At 39.5% G+C, this 20,986-nt stretch overlaps 1 protein-coding gene across 2 annotated transcripts in view; it reads left to right on the top strand.

The window, feature by feature from the left end:
* dysf (neuronal PAS domain protein dysfusion) overlaps nucleotides 1-10,261 on the top strand; it is a 225,560-nt gene extending 215,299 nt beyond the window's left edge. For both annotated transcript variants that reach the window (XM_019051040.2, XM_019051041.2), the window contains 2 exons: nucleotides 2,706-3,631; nucleotides 5,589-10,261. In XM_019051040.2, coding sequence (XP_018906585.2) covers nucleotides 2,706-3,631; nucleotides 5,589-5,620 — 958 coding nt within the window. In that variant the 3' untranslated portion in view covers nucleotides 5,621-10,261. The remainder of the gene's footprint in view (nucleotides 1-2,705; nucleotides 3,632-5,588) is intronic.
* Nucleotides 10,262-20,986: the final 10,725 nt, after the last annotated feature.

Raw genomic sequence — 20,986 nt, 5'->3', positions numbered from 1 at the left:
CCAAAACTTTGACCACCAAAAATAAAAATACACAAAACAAAAACAAAAACCTTACGTGGTCAATCTATCATTCTCGATAGTGAGTCTTTGCACGCGTAGACACTCTTCAAACAATGCGTGATTCATGAGCTTGCATGGGTAAAAGAAATTAATATAAAAAAAAGTCATTCGAACAATCTGGCACAAAATAAATGTCCACTTTTTTCATTATCTATCAATTTCAACACCACCAACGTTCGCCGCAAAAAAAAAAAAAAAAATTGAGTGCCAATAACGGCCTGAAGGCGTTTTGAAATGCAAAGAGGTCTTGTAGGATGATAATGTGAGCTCAAGACACATGGATCAAGGGTACAATCTTCGGTTGTGTTAAAATAACGTGTACAAGCGTCCTCTTGTGATAAAATAACCGCTCGAATAACTTGCGTGTAATTTTATTCTAATGGGTTTCGGCTGATGCGGTGCGGCACGGCCCGGCGGTGAGTCGAATAAAACTGTCTGGGAGAGTGCCATGTTTCTTCCTCGAGGAATGTAATAATTAGGCTTAATGTTATGACTTGTAAACACAACCGGTTATAATTCGGGTGCCATAAATATTTAGTGTCGGGAGCACAAGCGCAATGGGAGGTCAGTCTTTGCCTCTCTCCGCGTTCTTATGGTTTCAAAGTGTGCCATTATTTTATTAATTCACCAATAAAACGAACTCACAGAGAGGTGCGCGCGACACAAATGCACCAGCCATTTCCAAAATTCGCTGGTGTCATGTGAGGGCGAATTAGTAATTGGAGCCTCACTCATTGTATAACTCAACCGGAGGTAGTTGTCAGATGAGTGAGCATTAACTGCACCAGTTTGGATTCGGTATCGTTCCGATAACTAATGAGCGCATTCGATTGAATGGGGACGGATATAATTGCTTTTGAAGTGCTCTCTAAAACAATGACCGTTAAATTAGATGATTTTTTCTCGCTATAACTCAGGATTTCCAGTCCATTACTTTCCCTTCTTTGTAAAAATCCTATAAGCCTTTTTTGGCGAGAAGGAAGGAAAAAGAGAGGAAAGAGAGGAATCTCCAAATACCACGAGGAAATTATAAAATTCTTTGACGTAAAACAGACGAGGAAACATGTAATTGGAGTGAGGTGTTCATAAATTTACGAGAGCCTTTGTCCTCGGAATATCTTTCAGCCAAGTTCTAATTGACGTCAGAAAATTTGAGCTTACTTCTTTTCATAAAAATTTGAAGAATCTTCTTAATCGATCGGTTCCACGTGCTTTTCAATCTAAATACGTGTTCCGGCAAAATCTCTGGGGTTTCTTTTCTGGACAATGTCCTCCGAAGATTAAAAAGGGAATTAAAGTCGCGAAAAATGGGAAAAGCTGAAAAGCAGTTGTGATAAGTGATTTTTCACGATATATATTTGACAAACCAAAAAACGTCTTTCCTTGGAATACTTCAATATTTTGAGAGCTGAAAGCTATTTTTTAAACGTAAGCGAGTTCATTTATACCGAGTGAATCTCAAGAATAGACCCTAGATTTGTTGATTAACCTGGCAATATTCTATATAATTCTGGCCGGGAGGGGGGGGGGCGCACTCTCCTGGAGTTTAGGTCAAAGTGTGATTATTAGAAATAGTAGGCTGGTCACACGGGGCCCTCTCCTAATTCTGCAAGCTTCTAGTTTTTCCTTAGTTCCCGGGACAAAGTTTGAATATTTTTCTGCCTCCAAACATGGAAAAAAGATGTGATAGATTCTTTCATACCTGACGGGTATATTTTTGATAATCAACAATAGACTTCTTGGAACACTTACCTCATTGCTGTGGATTTTAAAGATTAATATTTTCTGAATTCTATCGAGAGTCTGTTTATATATCCCGATCAAAAATGTTCACTGTATAAAGTGTTAAGTGTGAATTAATCAGATTTTCACTGAAATTGAAAATATTTGTTTACTACAACTGACAAGCCGCTTCTATGGAGCTGTCGTGCACTGCTAATCGCGACAGGTAGCGATCTTGCTAGAGTGTCTCTGGCAAATCGCAACTCGTATTTCCTGCCTTACCGTCTATCCACGAATTTTTAGGGCATCCTCCACGTAATCTGCCAGGGGGGACCCAGCCTCTCTTAGGCAACCTATCATTCGGCATCCTTTGCCCAAATTTTGTCTATGCGTAATAAATTAGGTGAATCCGGGTTCGATTGGATAATCAGATTGATAGCGCACGTCACACTGATAATCTCACTTCTTCGACGATTACGAAATAATCTTGTTCAATTACAAAAGGAGATCCACAGATAGATTATTTTTGCTGATTGTTGACCAAACATCATTGCAATTAGAAGTACAGCGCAGAGAAGTACGGCTGAAACTTTCAGCTCAGCGGCGGTGCGCACGAATCCTTATGTTCTGTCTCTCTCACTCCCATTGCCGCAATGGAATTACTTCTTTACTTTCTTTTACTGGGGAACTTAAGTTCGACTTTATTTTGGAATTTGAGCAGTTCTTTTATTGAGTGTTCCTCAAGTATGTTGCTATATCCGTTGATCCCCAATCTTGAATATGTATACGGTTTTATTATTTGGCAATATACGTATGCGGCTATTCTGAGCAGCGCGACGTGGTGGCGAAATCGCGAAGTTCCAAGCCTGGATTCACCTTAAGCAGAAATGAATTTAATTTTCCTGTTCGATTTTTTGTTCCAGCGAGGAAGAGGCTGGGGTTTTGCGAGCGAATAGTTGGCTCTACCACTACTACCTGGTCCAGAGCAAGCTGCAATACGGGTTAGCGTACGAGACGGCGCGGATGCCCGCGGCGGCCGTGGCCTACTACCAACACCCGCACGCCATGTCGCCCTACCAGGAGCACACCGGCTCCTACCACCAGATCTCGGCCTCCCTACCAACCCAACCTCACATCCACTACCAGAACAGCACCCTCCAGCAGAGCATAGAGTCCAATTTCCGCTACGGGAAGCGCACCGAGCCGGAGCCGGTCGACTACTCCCTCCACTCCTCCCAGGAGGACACCACCCCAGCACCCACGCCTCCCGAAGGCAGATCTCTCATCAAGCAGGAAATCCCCCTGGCGCAACCCATGAAGACGGAGCTCTCTCCCCAAAGCTCGCCCTCTTCGGAGGTGATCGTGGACCTGGACCGGGGGTGCCACGAGTCCGGCGGAGGTACTCTTCTCCTGACGACGGCGGCCAGCCTGCGGCGACCGCGGATTTTAGTCAAAGCCGCGGCGGCCCCGGCGCCGGACCCTGCCGAGTTCATGGAGCAGTGGAACCCTAGTCCCCCGTGGTCGGATAGCGCCGTCCAGAAGGTCCCGGACATCGTGAGCCCGTACGTGACGACGACGCCACCGACGCCGTCGTCCCTGCAGCCGCCCCCGCATTCGGCGTTCTCCTTCGACTGGTCCGGCTCGGCCGAGCAGTACGTGCCCAGCACTCACGGGGACTCGGCCGCCTCGCCGATGGACGAGGATCACTACCCGACGCTCCTGGCCTCTTTCCCGTGGAGCTCCGAGCACAGGCTCTTCCCCCTCCAGCCGCCTCCTGCTGTCGCCAGGCCCTCACTCATAGTTCGTCTCGACTCCGAGCCTATAGATCACCATCATATACCAGTCAAAGGTAAGATGTCTTCCGATACTACCAAGCGCATTTTTTTGTACAAACCGGAAACTTCGTCTCACCCCAAAGATTACTGAGGACTCCAGATACCGCACGCCGTATACTTGCCGTAGGAAAGAAGCGGCCCCCAGTCGCCTGCAGCGCCAGGGTAGGCAACCTGTGTAGCGGTATGCCATACTTTAGCCCACCTGTAATGGAAGTGCATGGGGAATTGCACTTCGAATGTGCAGATTATGAACGGCAAATTGCGAAAATTGTTCATTTTAGTCACTAGTCATGGTAAATGGACTCAGAAAATTGAGCAGAGATATTTGTATTTTTTTTTTTTTTTTTTTTTGGTTTTTTGGTTTTTTCGGCATTTTTTAACGATTTAAAACATAAGAAAATTTATTACAGTGAACTTTTAACCAAACTTAGCACAGCACGGCGAAACCGGTCAAACACACGGCAAACAGTATATTCGTTAGCTCGAAGTATGGCATACCGCTAAACAGGTTGCCTACCCTGGAGCTGCAGGGGACTAGGGGACCGTTTTTTATTCCAATGCGGTATCTGGAGTCCTTAGTAATCTTTGTCTTACCCCCTTAAACAAGGTTACTCTGAAAGCAGAGACATTTAGAGGCCCTGTACTGATATCTTCCCTATGGTGTAAAAAGTACCTTTGGAAGTCAACGCTCGGCGGGCTGATTGTTGAAATTGATGGACAAATCTTTAGACAAAGAATACATAAGGAGTGCGAGACGATCCTATTGGTTTAAGTGGGAGCCTCTGATAGACTACGGGGACAAATGATGGACTAAAACGGGGGTATCTCGCGGGTTGCGTTAGCAATGGAATTAAAAAAATTACTGAATAAATCGATATAACTTCTAGGAACCCTCGCCTTTCACGCCTACACAATTAGGACTTTCTGAGGACTAGCTTTTACATCCGTGCATTGCTCATCCGAATTTATGAAAAAATAAAATATATATATATATATACATCTTACATGAATCGGGTTAATTTTTACTTGGTGTTTTCTATTATTTTATTCGTTTTTTCACGATAAGTCAACACTCCGGTAATGCAGAACGCTGAGATTTCATTGCGATATCCAGGAAATATTTTGAGAAGGTTTGCGTCACTGTTGGTGTGAATAAGTAGTCACGAGTCTTGAATTGGTAGGAGCTCGGCGAATAAATTGTGAAAACAAAGAAAGCTGAACTGGCACGCCAAAAATGATTGGAATTGCCGGGCTGGGATGGTGATTTTAAACAGGGAAATGTCCGGTACCGCTTCGCGATATTGGAGCGCAAAACGCGACGGGTCAAGTATAATTGTCCGCGCAGGACAATTACTGTTAATCGCCACGCGCTGGTGAAGTAGGAACCATTGTCGAGCATCTTGGTCTGGCGCGGTGACCAAGATTGAGGTATTTAGTGGTCTAACGCTCTCAGGCTTTGAGCCTTGCTTTATCGGAACTACTTTCGAGAAAAAAATCGAGGCGATTTTATTATTCGGTTCTCATCTGAATAAAATGCAAAAAAAAAAACCCACAAACCTACACTGAAAAATAACTCCAGCCGTGGAAGCTGAACTAATAGGCTATAGAGACATATCGTCCGCATTCTGGGCTCAGAGGCCGAATGTCTCGGGCGTGCCTTCCGGAGCAGTCGAAGCTACGGCTCCAGCACCCAGAACTTTCGGTCTCTGAGCCCGGAACGGACGGTATGTCTATTTTAGCCCGTAACTTTTTTTCAGTGGATAAGTTCTTTTGCGTGTTGAACAGTTGCCTAAAAATTTCCTTGTCTCATTTGAAACTTCCAATAAGATTTCTTTAAAAATTCGCTACTACTGCGAAATTTGAAATTTTTCCGGTGGCCAAACATTTAATTTTGCATCAATTCTCTTACGTAGTCAGTTAGGTCATTGATTTTTACAACTGTCATTTCATGAAATTATTGCTTTGTTGCAGATTCTAGAGAAATCGGAGATAGTAACACGTGAAATAGCTGACTCTATTTTGAAGAGGACAATTTAACCAAAAACTTCCAACTACTACACTAAACTGGAGTTGCATCCGTGCTTCATTACTTATAGCACCAAAAAAGTGCAGTTGCAATGTTGAAGCTAGCCCACCTTGAACCAAAAGTCTGATAACTCAATAAGTATGCAACATGTTCATCGCCGATCGACCCGTTATAGAAAGTAATACATACGACTTTTTTTTAACCCATTTACTCACAAAGCCCACCGTTAGATTAGACTCTAATCATCTGAGGCTATCATGCGCAATGAGGTTCTCTACATTGCAAGCATTGGTTAGTGATTAGCAATTCCTTCCCGACAGAGTGATTTTTCGGTGAATGCGGGTATATTAGTTTCATTAATTATGCAGCTCTCTATATTATTTCCATTTTTTGTTGTACAACTTTAAGCAAAGAAAAAATGTATTTTCGAACCATGTAAGAAAATTGAAAGTTAAGTTAAGATATCAATGAAATACCATCTTATAACTTCAATTCCAACAGTCCAACTCATGACTTGGGCGCTTGGTTAAAATTATATTCACGCTTAAATTTTTAACAAGTTTTTTTAAAAAAAAAAAAAAAAACTATTATTCAAAAGAATACACCAAAGAATAGTGTAGCTCCTTTATTTTAAAGAAACATAGTTCTATAAATTTTCTGTATCTACAAAAATTTAAAAACCTAAATTGATTTATCTTGACCCACATAAAAATAACACTTATCAACGCAGAGAAGCAAATGTAAAAAGGCAGAAGAGAAAAGAAAACAGTATTTCCCCTTTTTCACCTTTTAGGCGATTGTGTTACCTATTTTGAGCCGGAATTTAAAATTTATATAATGCAGGAGCTACAGTAAATTTATGTCCTCAATGTCTGGCTTTCATTGGATTTTTACGAGTATCAACCACTCAGACTGAGAAGAGCAGGATGCTAAAGTAAAGAAAAATTTATACCTTTGAAACACTCTTGAAGTAGTAAGTAATTAAAAATCATCCACAAGCTTTTTGAATTAATTACTCTTTTTCTTTTCAAGCGAGTCACTCTTTGCAACTCTACAAGGTTTGAATGAAGAATCATTAAAATATTTATGATTCGAGAACAAGCGCTCTCTCTCTCTCTCCTTTCCCGTTTTTATTGCAAGGAGCACCATTAGCATATACATTTTCGATACTACGACATCTCCTCCTATCTTTTTTTGCTCTCAGAAATAGCTATGGTATTACGTCATGTTCCATTTCGTTCACTTGCGCAATTATATTTCTTATAATTCTTGTGGAAGAATCTGCTGAAATTCAATATTTTAAAAATATTTAATAGAATGTAAGCATTTTCAGCGTATTCTAAAAATTAACTTCGAGTTGACCCGAGTTTCGTAAAATCACGCCCGATTTAAAACTCACAGAATTAAAAATGCCCTCTTAATTTGTGCTAAGTAAGCTGTGCTGTAATCAGTCATTCTGGTTACCTGAATTATGAATTTATGAAATACCTACTCTTTTTAAAGATTTTCCCTCCCTCCAATCATCTTTCTGTTTTTGAAACATTAAAAACATGGTGCATTTGAAAATACGTTGAAAACTTTTTATCAACCAGAACCAGTGACCTTACTATTACTAAATGCAGACAATATTTTCTAAAAAAAATCCATCCGCTAAATCGGCTAAGCATGCGTTTTTATTTGAATATGAGATTATGTCATCATAATTATGAATATTCAGAGAGAGTTGTTCCTTACGAAAAAAAAAATCCAACTCGTCTTTTAATCCTTGAATAAATATTAACTTGATCAATACAATGCCAGAAATATGGCTCCGTTGCGACTCATATAAAAAAAGTAAAGGATAAAATCTGAAACGAAAATCGGTAGTATTTGCTTTGTTTTGAGGAAAAAGTTTCTTTTCTTTTCTGAGTAAGCTGTGATTCTAAGTGTAGCATTTATCATAGATGTTTTTGAAGATATTTTTTTAAAAATATTTCTTGTTTAATTTATTTACATTGTGTCCACTGATTTTGTGGTTTTGCAATATTTTAGACAATTAGTTAAATTAATAGATAAATTCGAAGTTATGAGTAAATTAAAATTATATTGTAATATAAAAGTTGTTGAATGATTTGTGTTTTATCATGTTTCAAGTTCATTTATTTCGTATTTTGTTTTTATTACTATTTTACATTTTAACTTTACCAAATATTTTTCTTTCTCCTTTACTCTTAGCTGATGTTACTTTTTTTCATCTGTTACTTGTACTTGAATGACACATCTGAATTTTCAGTCAACTTTACAGACGATTAGAATGAAGATTTTCGAAATACGGGGGTGAATTGAACTTTGTGTGTGCCTAGGAGTATTTTATTTCGTTTAATCGTGCTGGGAGATTGATTGGCATTTGGTTGAAAAAGTAAAACAAATTAAAGAAGTCTCAAGAATATAATTCATTTAATCTTAGATTTATTTATAATAAAAGCGTGCTTTTACACTCGCGCAATATTCATCAAAGATTGTGATTTTTAGAAATTTATGGCTGTAAAATGTGCTTCTTCAAAAAATAATCAAGGAAATGTAAAGTTCTTAACTGCGCCTTATTAGATGTTATTTGTACAATTTTATTTATTTTTCTGTTTATTTAAAACATTCGAAGTATTTCTTGGAAAATCTGTTTACGCGCGTATTTATGATGGCGTAAATGAGATGTACATATGTGAAAGATTTTTATATAAACCTGTCGGAGTAGGAAATATATTGAAAAAAAGAAAAACGCAGTTGTGATCTTTTTCTGAAATCAATCGCTTTGCATCTAATGTCAAAAGATAAAACAATTGTTGAATATGTTGTAAAAATAAATTGTTTAATTTTAAAATTTATGTAACATTTCTTTTTACAACCATTTCCAACCCCTCCTCCTTCAACAATCGACAAGTTTAAAAAAAAAGGATGTGGAATAGTATAATTTTGAAGGAATCCAAGCGTGTAAAGGAAAAGAAAAAGAAACATAAGCAACAGTAAACTTCAACCTTACATATCCTCTATTATATATACTCAATGGCGCGACATTGAGTGGGGCATGAAACTTAATACTTTAAATTTACATTTTGTTATGGTGAGATAGTGACACACGGAAAAGAATACAAATGGAACAAGCTCCAATATTTCATAGAGAAAAAAAGGAGGTGTTTGCATTTCGGGCATCTTGGATTTTTTTGATGACGTAGGTCGGTACAGCGACTTTTATCATCGATTTTCTTGGAAATGGTGTAATTTATGGAAAAAAGTCATTCTATAAAAAGTGCTTGAAATTATATCATGAGTTGATTTAAGCAAAACAATGGGACATTATGGTTCATTTTTCATACTTCGAATTCCGGATTTCGCTGGCTAGATTGTGACGACCTACGTCACAGGGTAAACAAACCTCAAGATGCAAACACCTCCTTTTTTTCTCTATGCCAATATTTTACGAAATGTTTTACTTTTATGGATTTGTATAAATAATTCTGACTACACTAGCGAGCGCAAAAGAAATGGAAAAAAAAAATACAAGAACTGATAGCTACGTGTTATTAATTTTAGGTCACTAAGTCCAGAAGGGGCCTTTCCGAAAAATCTAGATTGTCCCAAGAAGTTGGCTTTTCTGAGATAAATTTGATCAGTTGAAAAACTGGTAAATGAAAGAAGAAAACTACTGTCACTTTTCATCAACTACGAAAAAGAATATTTTGGATTACTTTTGACAATTTTACAAAAAACAGAGAAATACTTCTTGATTGATTCATTATTACATTGCTAAGATACAGCAGCTTTAGAATGATTGCTTATCATGCTCTATTAATATAAAATCATCACCAACCCAATCGAATTTCATACCCACTTTTTTAACGTAAAATTGAACAACGAAAGTGCTACTTTTTTGTGTGGAGAAATAGATCCTATGATTTCTTCTCAAGTGAATTCGACCAAACAGTTCCATTAAAAGAGGGAGGCGACAAATAACCTTTCCTGAAATAACAGAAGTATCAGTTTTGTACTCACTTCTCCACCAAGAATGGAAACATTTTAAAACGCGAATAAGGGGTTCATGGGAGAAAGGACCCTAATCCACAAAAACTCAAAAGTGAATTATTATAAAAAGAGTAGAAAGTTGTGCCCTTTGAAAATTATGGGACATTTAACGCCTTAAAGATCGTAAGCGCAGGGTTCGGCCTGCGGGGGTATGCGAAATAGCTGGAAAAAAGGAAGAAGAATGAAAAAACTTAAGGCCTGAAAGTCAGCGACTGAAAGCCGCCTAGCGACCCAAGATACTCATACACGGCGCCTAGCGCAAAGATACGCTATCGAATTTTCTTCAACAGATTGTTATGCCGTCTTCAGTAACTGATTTGCACTTAATTTGTTCCGTGAACCACTTGCTACATCTTTTCAGGGTGCTAGAAAGATGTTTCCATCAAAGGGGGATCCAGGGGAGGGGACATAAGGGGTGAACCCCTCCCCCTGTTCGCCCGAAAATATGGTGGAAAAAAAGTGAAGAAAGGAAGAAGGAAGGAACGGACGAAAGAGGAGGGAAGGACGCCTGTAATTGGTAATTATTCATCACAGAATTGACTTAAACTACACGTTAGATGCTTTAAAATTTCGGAAAATTTCAAGGGGAGCTCCCCCCCCCCCCCCCCCGTTCGAAGTGCTTGGATCCACCTGCGATTTTCATCACTGGAAAAAAAACACATTGGATCTAGAGTCCACACTCTTAAAAACATCGACAAGAAAAAATACTCTTGATTCAATCAGATTTAAGCTTAAATCAAGAACCAAGCCTCTTAATTTGAGCGGATTTCCTTTTGATTTAAGCTTAAATCTGAGTGAATCAAGAGTCCTTTTTCTTGTCAATTTTTTCAAGAGTCTGGACTCTAGATCCAATGTGTTTTTTTTCCAGTGATCGGAAACTCAAAATCGGATTCTCCGACCCAATTGGACAAAAATTGCACAACTGCAATTTTTCCCCTATAGGCTCGGATGGCTGTTGGAAGCATTAGAGTCAACATTTGAAACGCTGCTGCAGAATTTGCCGGGAGTATAATCGAGTGTTGAAAGTCAGTAGAATTGAACAATGTAATAATTGCTTTCCGAAATAAGCGTTATAATAAAAAAACAACGAATCTGAACTGTTAATACTGGAACACACCTTCTGTAAATGTACCTTGCGAGAGATAAGTAAAAAAATAGATGTACTGGAGGAGAAGTGCTTCTCCACAGAGTTTGAAGAAGGAAAAAAAATGCCCAAATTTACTTACTTCAGCATTTTCGGCAAAATCACTGCAATTTCCGAACCTTTTTCTGGCCAGGGGCCAAAATTAAATGATTATGAAGGGCCACTTAGATGTTGTAGATAAAAATAGGACTGTTGAAAAAGTCGCCGTTTTCAATAAATATGTACCCGGAATGGAAGACATCTAGGGGAAAATTGTTACGATTTTCCGATGCAAATATTTTCCTACAATCTATTTTCCTGCGTTTTGGGATTATACGTACTAAGCAGGCTAAGGGCCCGTTCGCCAAAACTAATCGGAACTGTATGAATGAATTGCACCTTTTAAAAATCAAAACAATATCGAATTGCGATATATTACACAGTTAAGATAGGGCTATGTCCTGTCGTAAGCGGCGACATAAAGTCGATATCATTTCAATAATCGCCCCAATGGCCACGATAGTTGTTAGACGTTTACGGTTTCCCTGGTAACCTTTGTTTGCTATCAGCTGATATCGAGTAAATGATTAGGAAGCTCCAACCCAGTGGTTAAAGCTTCCTTAACCGCGAAAACTTTAAAATTCAAATTTTCAAATTTTGAACGTAAAGTACATTTTTTCCATCACGAGATAAAAGCACAAACAAGTTTTGAACTGTTGACTGTATCACCATGATTCCAAAAATACAATACACAACATAGCATTGACTAACAATAAAACAGTATGCAATAAAATAAAGTCATGACAAGGAACATAGCCGAAAATGGCGCCGATTCCCATCAACCAACGCGCGGTCTCTACAATGTAACATGCTGCATTGATACTCCCCAGCTGGGACCGTCCGGAATAGCAGCTCTAGTGCAAGCACCAGAGCCGCTAAAATGCCTTTTTCGATGGGTGGTTGCATATTAGAGGACGAATATTTTTTAATGAGATCAAGATCATGGAGGGTTAATAACCCACAATCATCAAAGATTTCTTAATCCTCGGCGTAAAGGAGGGGGAGGGTGCAGAAGGGAGAGAGAGTGTGAGAGAGGAGGGGTTGTAGACCGTGATCCGTGGCGTTACTGCATGGATCGAGCGAGGTGAGCAAACCCGGGGCATGATGCAAAAGTCACCACACCACGACGCGCTGTGCCACCGAACAAACTGAGATACCTTGTTTCGACAGAGACACGGTCGCGAAAAGCGTCAGATTTTTTATTAACGGTCTCGATTTTACCTTTGGCTGCCTGGCGAAAGGATCAGTCCAAAGGTTACGTGCGATTCTCAGAGATAAGCCAGCGAGCTTCGGCATGATTCCTTTGGGAATGGTTCTCTGGGCCAGACGCCGGGATCCCTGCTTCGCCGATAGGCGAGGGGGCGCCGCGGTGAGGTGGTCCGATGATCCTGCGACCGCTGATCAAATCCGGTGCCACGCTGGTGGGGTCTGGGTACTTAGTTAATTACTTAAGTATTTTATTGATTTTTCTGGAGCGAGTGAGAAACACAAGCCAGCCACTGCATTGCCACGTTTCGTAAAATACAGGTGTGAGCGAGAGGAATGTATCTACATGCAGGGCGGCATGAAACGAAAGGAAGAAATGAAAGATTGGAAGTTTCAGAGAAATATTTCATGAAATTTCACGAGGCTATGGTATATTTCATATTTTTCAGGGGCTAGAGTATGCAACCCGCATTCAAACACACAAAAATAGAAGAAAGTCACAATTTTTACATTTTGCAAAACATGGAAAGGAGCCGGTATTTTTCAATATCTTTCATTTTCTGATATTTCATGAAATATTTCACGTGAAATTTCAAGATTTTATTTTTCATGAAATTTCGTCACCCAGTCTACATGCATAACAGTCGCTCCTACAACGCACTGTGGCGTTCTGCGACATCCAAACGCCACATGTGCTTATCTTCTCGGAGGTTATCCGGTAACTGACAACGCGACTTCTTCGTCAACGTCCTGCTACCACACCTTCGTTGGACGCACTATCGTCGCGTCGCCTTTTCCCAGGTAGTACCCAATCCAAAACTGTTTGGGTAGCCTTTCTTTCGAAATTCTTTGCAAGAAACCAATCTAAATTTTGCAGTGAGCAATCGAATCCATTACTAAAGTGAATGCAGTTTAAATGCACATTGGCTTCTTTCTCTTGTTGTTCCTAGTCCAATTGCACGTGGAGGAAGGGACCTCCATTTCCAAAAGCAGGTCTCTCGAACGGTTTGCCACTTTTTTAAAAAGAAATTGAAATTATAGTCCCAGACATGAAAGCCTTAATAATAAACCGATTAACACAAATGTTTTCCGGAAATTGTCTTTATTCAATTTTTCACAGCGATCCTTCACAAAACCTGAAACTTCCCCTCCTCAAAACGTTCACCATTTTTAAACTTCAAACAATCCTTTCGACCGTTTTTCCCCGATCATGTAAAATATTTACACCGAGATATTCACTGTCGTCAAACCCAATACAAAATATTGGTGTCTGTATCGCACATTTGCGAGAGGCAAAGTTGAAAGATTCCGTTGATGAAAGATATTTTCAAGTAACATGATAATGCCGTTACTGTTTACGTTACTCCCAGACCGACATGAATATTAAGGTATTAAACACCGGCCTTTTCTAGCTCAGGTAACTGTAGCTTTCGGAGACTTCCAAGGAACCGAAGGCTTTGATCACGGGAACCAAATTTCGGTAAGCTGAACCGAAGTTCGGTTTCTGCGACCGAAAACTTCGATAACCTGCACCGACAAAAAAAGGATGCTGATTTAACATTCTGGATGTAAAAAAGTGTGCAACAGCTCACAAAACGCTGAATTAACAGCTACAACAGTTGCTTTAGCAAAGTCAAGATGTAAATCGAACTGCTGTGGCAGTTAATTCAGCGTTTTGTGAGTTGTCGCACACTTTTTCACATCAAAAATGTTAAATCAGCATCCCTTATTTTCGCTGTGAACCGAAACGGTGTGGCATTCAATACACCGAACCGAACTTTTGCCCTCGGTGCTCATTGCGTATTCCGACGATGCATCACCGAGTCACCTGCGGGCCGATTATTGAAACTGATAGACAAAGCTATAGACAAAGACGACGAAAGGGATTTGGAGGGATCCTAATGGTGGAAGCGGGTGGTGGCAATGGACATAGGAGGTAGGTAATGGACTAACTAACGGCAACCCACCAAAGACCCGACAGTTAGTCCATCATTTTTTTCCTTAGTCTATAAGAACCAACCATGTCAACCAATAGGATCGCTCTATACTTACTATGTCCTCTTTGTCTATCGCTTTGTCTATCAGTTCCAATAATCAGCCCGCAGGTCACCAATCGGGAGGGCAGTCGGGCAACAAGGAGGACTGAAAGAGTGCGGAGTGTAGCTGCAATAGCTCCATAGGTTATTAAACTGATGGGCGGTTAATTTACGGGAGCCTGACTTAGTGACTCACCGTGTCAATGGGAAGATATTAAGGCCCTTCTGATCCGGAGCTCTGCACGAGCCCCAGTCTCACCCCCACCCCACCCCACCCCTTCCACCCCGCCTCCCCCTCGCGAGTTCTGGTGGGTACGGGTACCCCACAATCGGTGTGCAACAGTCGTGATCCCTCCACCCGGGTCCCCGGAGCTTCGCTCCATGTAAACTTGCACGTTACGTCCCTCGTGTCATTTGCTTTTCCAAGGCCCCCCTTAACCCCCCTCACCCCCCCGCCCGCCCGTCTCCTTTGTATTCAGCACTTGCCCAATTTCGTTCACCCACATAGAGGAGAGAAAAAAAAGGAAAGGAGGGGTGGAGGGTTAGGTAGCGGTGGATTCCAGGTTTCCAGCGCCCGGTACTAAATACCCGAACGGTCTGTTTGAAGTCCCTTGTCTTGGTTCACGCGCGATATATGGATCGCGTTGAGCAAAAAGGAACCAAGCCACATCAGCGATCGCCAAGTTTCAATTGGACAATTTATTTGTTTACATGAAAACGGTTGTGCGGATTTTGTGCAAATTTCGGTGAATTTTCTACGCGGCACGAGGCGAATTCCTTGAAATTTTCAAAGGAATCCGCAAAAACGCTACCTCGTAAAAAATTAAATTACCCGGTTAAATTTGGCAATACCTGATGTGGCTTGGTTCCTTTCTTCTAAGCGCGGTCCATATGACAATATGAATCTGTATTTTAAAGATTAAGTGGACCGAGTATACTAGAAAGGAACCAACCCACATTTTCGAAAAAATCGAGTTCAGAATGTTTTTCAGTTCCACCATGTATTTTCTCCTGCCAAAAACTGGAAGTTTCCAATAAGAAATTAGTTTGTGGAGAGAGCGGTTGAAGTTCATTTTCTGCGTTGAGCCTTATGCAGGAATAAAACTTCAAACCTCTTTTTCTTATTGTTAGTTTCAACTTAATGTGGGTTCCTTTCTGATGGACTCAATTCAACTGACACACGAAACTCTTGGGATCAATGCTATAATATAACACTCATAGGCCTCGTCTCCACAGGACGTTTCGTGGGATTTGTCCCAGAGAAAAATCACACTTGCGAAGTTGGAAAAAATATTGAGTCGCTCAATACAAATGGACGTATTTATGCTAAAAGGAACTATGTTTCACACAAACCCTGTGCACATAGTTCCTTTAGCATAAATACGTCGAAATGAGAGTGCCTAGTCGAGTTCTGAGAGCGACTCAGAGAGAAGATGTGGAAATTTGTTGTTTTGCTTAGCAAGGAAAATACCCCTAAGTTTCATCTTGCGATTTGAACTTGTATCTAATGGTGGTTTAAAACTTTTTATTACGATTGACACACTACAGGTCGATGAGTATTTTAGGTAGGAATGATATGAAAAGGAAATTGCATCTGATGATCTCAAGAGATGATTATAATCTATCATGGTGGAAGGAGGTGAGAGGAAAAATAAACAGTAGTATTAAAATATGACGAGTAATAAAAAAATTCCCTGTTGAAAAAAGGCAGCCCTTAGACAGCAAGGCATTTTTGTTTGTTTTAGTGTTAAGATTATAAGGGTAATCCAAGTGATCCGTGCCTGGATTTAAAAGTATAGTTTTCGTTATTGAGGCTGATTTCCTTCATTCCAAAAGCACACTATTTGTCTATACATATTTATTTAGAAAAGACTACGGTTTCCGAAGTATGCACAAACGACATAATACTTGAAATTTTCTAGTGTTACCTTCAGACATGAAAGTTAAGCGATGATCAAATGTCAGCATGATGATCAGATTATGATTTACTATGTTAATCAGGAATATGATGGTCATGTTAATAATGAATGTAATTATTGAAAATAGTAAACCGACTGTGTTCATAGGCAGACATGCATGAGAGGGTGGGCCGTGCCTTGACTGATGAGCTCGAAGTGGCCTGAAGCTTATTTCAGCGCCTTGATACATCTATTCGAGCTCAAGAGACACGCACGTTGCCTACTTGAATGAGTGAAGGCGATTTGGTCTCCTTCCCACAGAGCTATGTTGCGCGGGTAGTGTATTATAGTTGTTGCTTCGAATAAAACGTAATAGCGAATAGCAAAGTCGGCAAGTCGCTTTGGTGCTGCTTATTTTCCAACGGAGTGCTATCCTAAAACTGATCTTAATGAAAAGCCTTATGTTTGTTTTCAAACATATTTCACACGGTAAAGGCACACTAAACATGCTTACGGTTTACGTGGAATTCAGAAGATTGGATTTTACTAAAAGAAAGGATTTAACCAGAAACTGTATTTCATGTAACTCAATTTTCACCCTCATTGTATTTTTTCAACCAAAAACTTCGGCACGGGGCAGCCTGATAAATTTCTTTGAATTTTTCCTGAACTGTGAAGAAAATACTGACAATTTCAATGCCTGCTAAGTTTTACCTGATTCTCCGGTAAAAAAAAAAAAAAAAAAAAAAAAAAAAAAAAAAAGTTTATTGTAGATTTTATAAATACTTTTTAGGGTCTATGCGGAACATTAATGACTACGCAGTTTTGAAGTGGATATGCAAACAAAATAATTTCATTGGAGCGATCATCTTACTCTCCTTAAGGCAGTTAAAAACTATTCATATCTCGGTATACATGCTCTCTGCAGTAAATCAATTTGCAAAATATTAGACAATTGAAATAAACGACGAGTAAGATGTATGAAAAAGGAGTATAAGTGTCTATATAGGATTGTAAAATGTAAATAGATGACTCAGAAACTAAGATGATTTTTAATGGAGGAGTAAAATCACGGATGATTTTAATTCTTTAAAAACAAATGAGAGGTCGATGATTAGGCTACTAAGCAATTCTTGAAAAAACGATAAAAAAACAGCGCAAGGGAATCCCGTGCGCAGAAAATAGCCTCCTGGCAATATTAGATAATTTATAAACGCTAATCGAATCTTGGCTATACTCCGAATTGAGGCACAAAAACCGGTGATTGATTTCGAGCTCGGTTTGTTTTTTTTTTCATCCTTTGTTCTTTCGGATAAATGGTCACTGATCCGAAGAACCCGAGTGAACTTGAAGCGCATTCAAATGGCCGATCAGAGGGAGTTGTTGACAGAATACATTGTAGCACTTAACGAATTACAAAAAGGCGTTCAAACTCCCATTGACCGCATGCGCAACCAGAAATTATCCTTTATTTTTACCGTCGTTGTCATATCGACATTTGCAAAGTGCTCTTGAAATATTTGCCCTGAGTCCAACGGAACAATTATTTTTTTCATGACAAGGGAGTGGTAGAAGTAGAATTCCCCGTATATTTCACATCGAGAAAAATTTGTATTTGATGATTCGATTTTGACAAAGTGAACCAGCCTTGTTTCTTTACCTCTGACTACGGTTATCATATTTGCCGGAAAATAATTATTTTCTCGCAATTTTTTAAAAAAAATTGGCTCCCCTATTATGCATGCAACAATAGCGAAATTAATTCAGAAGATGGAACAAAATAGGATGTGATTTTTCGTGGATAAAATTAATTCAGTGAGTCAAGCAAGCTGCATTATAATGCTGTGCAGGATTTTTTTCGAGGAGTAGACCCCTCGAAAAAACTTCTGTTAAACTCGATCCATTTCAAATAATTCTCACAATCTGGAAATGTTTACCTAGCATTTCCATTCGTATGCTAGTCTAGTACGATCCACTTACTTCTTTACTAACCCGATATTTTGCTAATAACACACTTCCCCGCAATTCATCCTACAACTTATTAAAGCAGACTTACTAAGATTAAAAATATTTTCATTCGATGGGTACGTGTTGATGTGTTTTTTTGCAAGCAAGAGAATATATGACCCACAAATTTTCATGTCTTCGTCTTATTTCACATCATTCTTTACTAATAGAAATGAACTGTAGAAGGCTTCAAATAGAAGCATACTTTTTACCCAGTATAAATTATTAAATAAAAAACGATAAAACTTAAATCGTTTGTGGGTATATGAAAAAAAGAAACTTTTAACACTTTGTAGCGAGGGAAAATAATGTATTAATGTAAAAAGAAAAAAAAATTGCTTTTGAAACATTCTTCGTAAAATTGTTTTGAGACTTCATATTAAAAAAGAAGAGCAGATGAAAAGGTTTTATAATATGGTCCAAAAAAGCTATCGAGAGAGGATAACTAGATTTTGAAGAAAATCATCAATTTATGCTTGCCCTTCATAATCTACTGAAACCGCACACTCTGATAAAAACCCGGACTTTTTAGTAATGCAAGAAATAGAACATCATAATTAAACACAAGCCTCCAAGATTTTTTCTTCGAATCAGACATTTTCTTTAAAAAAAAAAAAAAAAAAAAAAAAAAAAAAATTCCCCGAGTCATGTTTCTCGGAAAAAATTACTCTGGGACTAGTTCTACAGCGAGATTTTCAGGCCGAGAGACACAACTCTAAACACTAATCCGGTCAGCGGGCTGATTGCTGAAATTGATAGATAAAGAAGGCACGGGAAAATGGAGCAATCCTACTGGCTAAAACAGTTGGTAGTTACAGACGAATACAGAAAATTATGGACTAACTCTCTCGGGTTGCCATTGGTTAGTCTATTACTTACCTCTTCTGCCATTGCAACCATCCGTTTCCACCGGCAGGATCCCTCTCATTTCTCTTTGTCTATCGCTTTGTCTATAGATTTGTCTGTCAATTTCAAAAATGAATACGCAGGGCTGATATACCCACCCGAAATCTAGTTTATGCCAATTGACCTTCCTCTCTGAGCATGATCACCGAACGCTTTTTTTATGCAAATTATAACGCGTTCATTGAGGCAACAGTGCGTTAGTTACACCGTTTGATTGAAATACAGGAATTATTCGGGGCTGGTTTGGGAGCATGCTCACACATGATAATTGCCGCACGCCCGATAAAATAAGCATCCATTTTTGTACAAAATACCCTTCATTGCACGTGTACGTTTAGAAATGCGCTTTTAAATCCAGACCCCCGTCGCGCCGGCCGACCGTGCCGCCTGCCGCATCGCCAGCGTAACCACCTTTGGACAAACTGCCTCTAAATCTTCATTCGCCGAAAACACGTTTTTCGCGTAATTTGACGTTAATTTGTCCGAATCCAGTGTCACCTCTTAATGTCTTTCGTGAGGTTCTTTTTTGTTTCGAAATTTTCTTATGCGGCCCTGTCTGCGTTGCAGTTCGGATGTTTTAAATGTGTACGTATTGATCCTCCTCCGCCACATTTTCTGTTGCCTGCGGGTCGATTGTTCAATCGCTATCAAATAATCCCTGATCGATAAATCGCTATCGTATGATCATGATCGATAAATCCCTATCGTAACAATGCTTTTCATCGATCGGCATTCGATATCGATTCAGCAATCGAGCCGCTGTTCATAATTCGTGTCACTTGGATCCGGAATGATATCATTCATTTGATTGCATTTGCTCTTGCTTGGAATTAGTTCTAAAAAGAACATGTTTCCTAGGAAAATTTTTGGTGTATATACTGCGGTGCTAAGGAAAAACGCCGTATGAGCCTTCAGGCGTTGCCAAATTTCCTTTGATGAAACACGAATTTCCTGGTAAACTTATGAAAATTTTCCTCCCAATTTTGCAGGTAATTTTGTTCGCAATTTCACTTAAAGATTCTGGAAATTTAAAGGAAAAATATTTATAACTTTCCTCGAAAATAAACATTTTATCGAAGGAAATTTGGCAACTCTTAAATGTTCATACGGCGTTCTTCCTTAGCACGGCAGTATATGTGATCGTCTATGGGAAAGATCCGCAAAGAATGGAGACGATTGTTCTGGAGAGCTATCCTCGTCGAATTGGGTAAAAAATCAGACTTTGATTTTTTCACGAATTTCTGAGGGTATCTCGAAGATCTCGAAGTATTAATTACATTTTATTGTGTTACGAGGTAGCCTGTGTTTTGAACTAAAGTAAGATTAACCCACTTTGAAAGTATTTTATATTTATTCGAAGTTGTCGAAACTTTTCGGCCTTGGCCATCGTCAGAACTTATCCACATGCAGAGAGAAACAATTTAAAACTAAACAATTTGTGCAAAAATTGTTACAAAAGGAGCTAGTCAATATTTGTAGACAAATATTGACAAGCTCCTTTTGTGCTAATGTTACTCAAAGTTATGTAAAGCTTTACAATGTTTTTCTCTGTGAAAGAGTTCTAACCATGGCCGAGGCCGAAATGCTTCGACAACCCCAGACCTCAAAACATCTAAAACACAGCTTCTATGTATCACGTCATCAGCTTAGTTCTTCCGTTGAGAAATGTGCGGTATTTTTGTACTTATCTTGTCATTTACATTGAGCAACCTATGATCAATGTTCCTAGATTCTTTAAATCCTATTTCTACCCTTCTCTTCGGTACGCATGTAGTTATCGATCGATTTAGTTGTGCCGGTCGAGCCTCTAGCGCCAGGCAGTGCAGTGGAATGCAGAGAACCGCGATTTTGACAACACAAAATAAAGGTAGAGGAGACGCAGAAAGCAGACGCTGAGACAGGAATTACCGAGCGATGAAATACACCATAGGTCGGTTAATGATAGTGTCGGTCGGAAAAGTGATTACATAATGTATTGTTTCTGTTAACTCCGGGTTCTGCGGACCCCATGGCTCCAGCTCCCCAGCCACGGGCGCTCACCTGAATTTCCC

The sequence above is a fragment of the Bemisia tabaci genome, chromosome 5 (assembly GCF_918797505.1).
Source record: "Bemisia tabaci chromosome 5, PGI_BMITA_v3".
Classification (NCBI taxonomy): domain Eukaryota; kingdom Metazoa; phylum Arthropoda; class Insecta; order Hemiptera; family Aleyrodidae; genus Bemisia; species Bemisia tabaci.
This window is presented reverse-complemented; position numbering and strand designations above follow the sequence as displayed.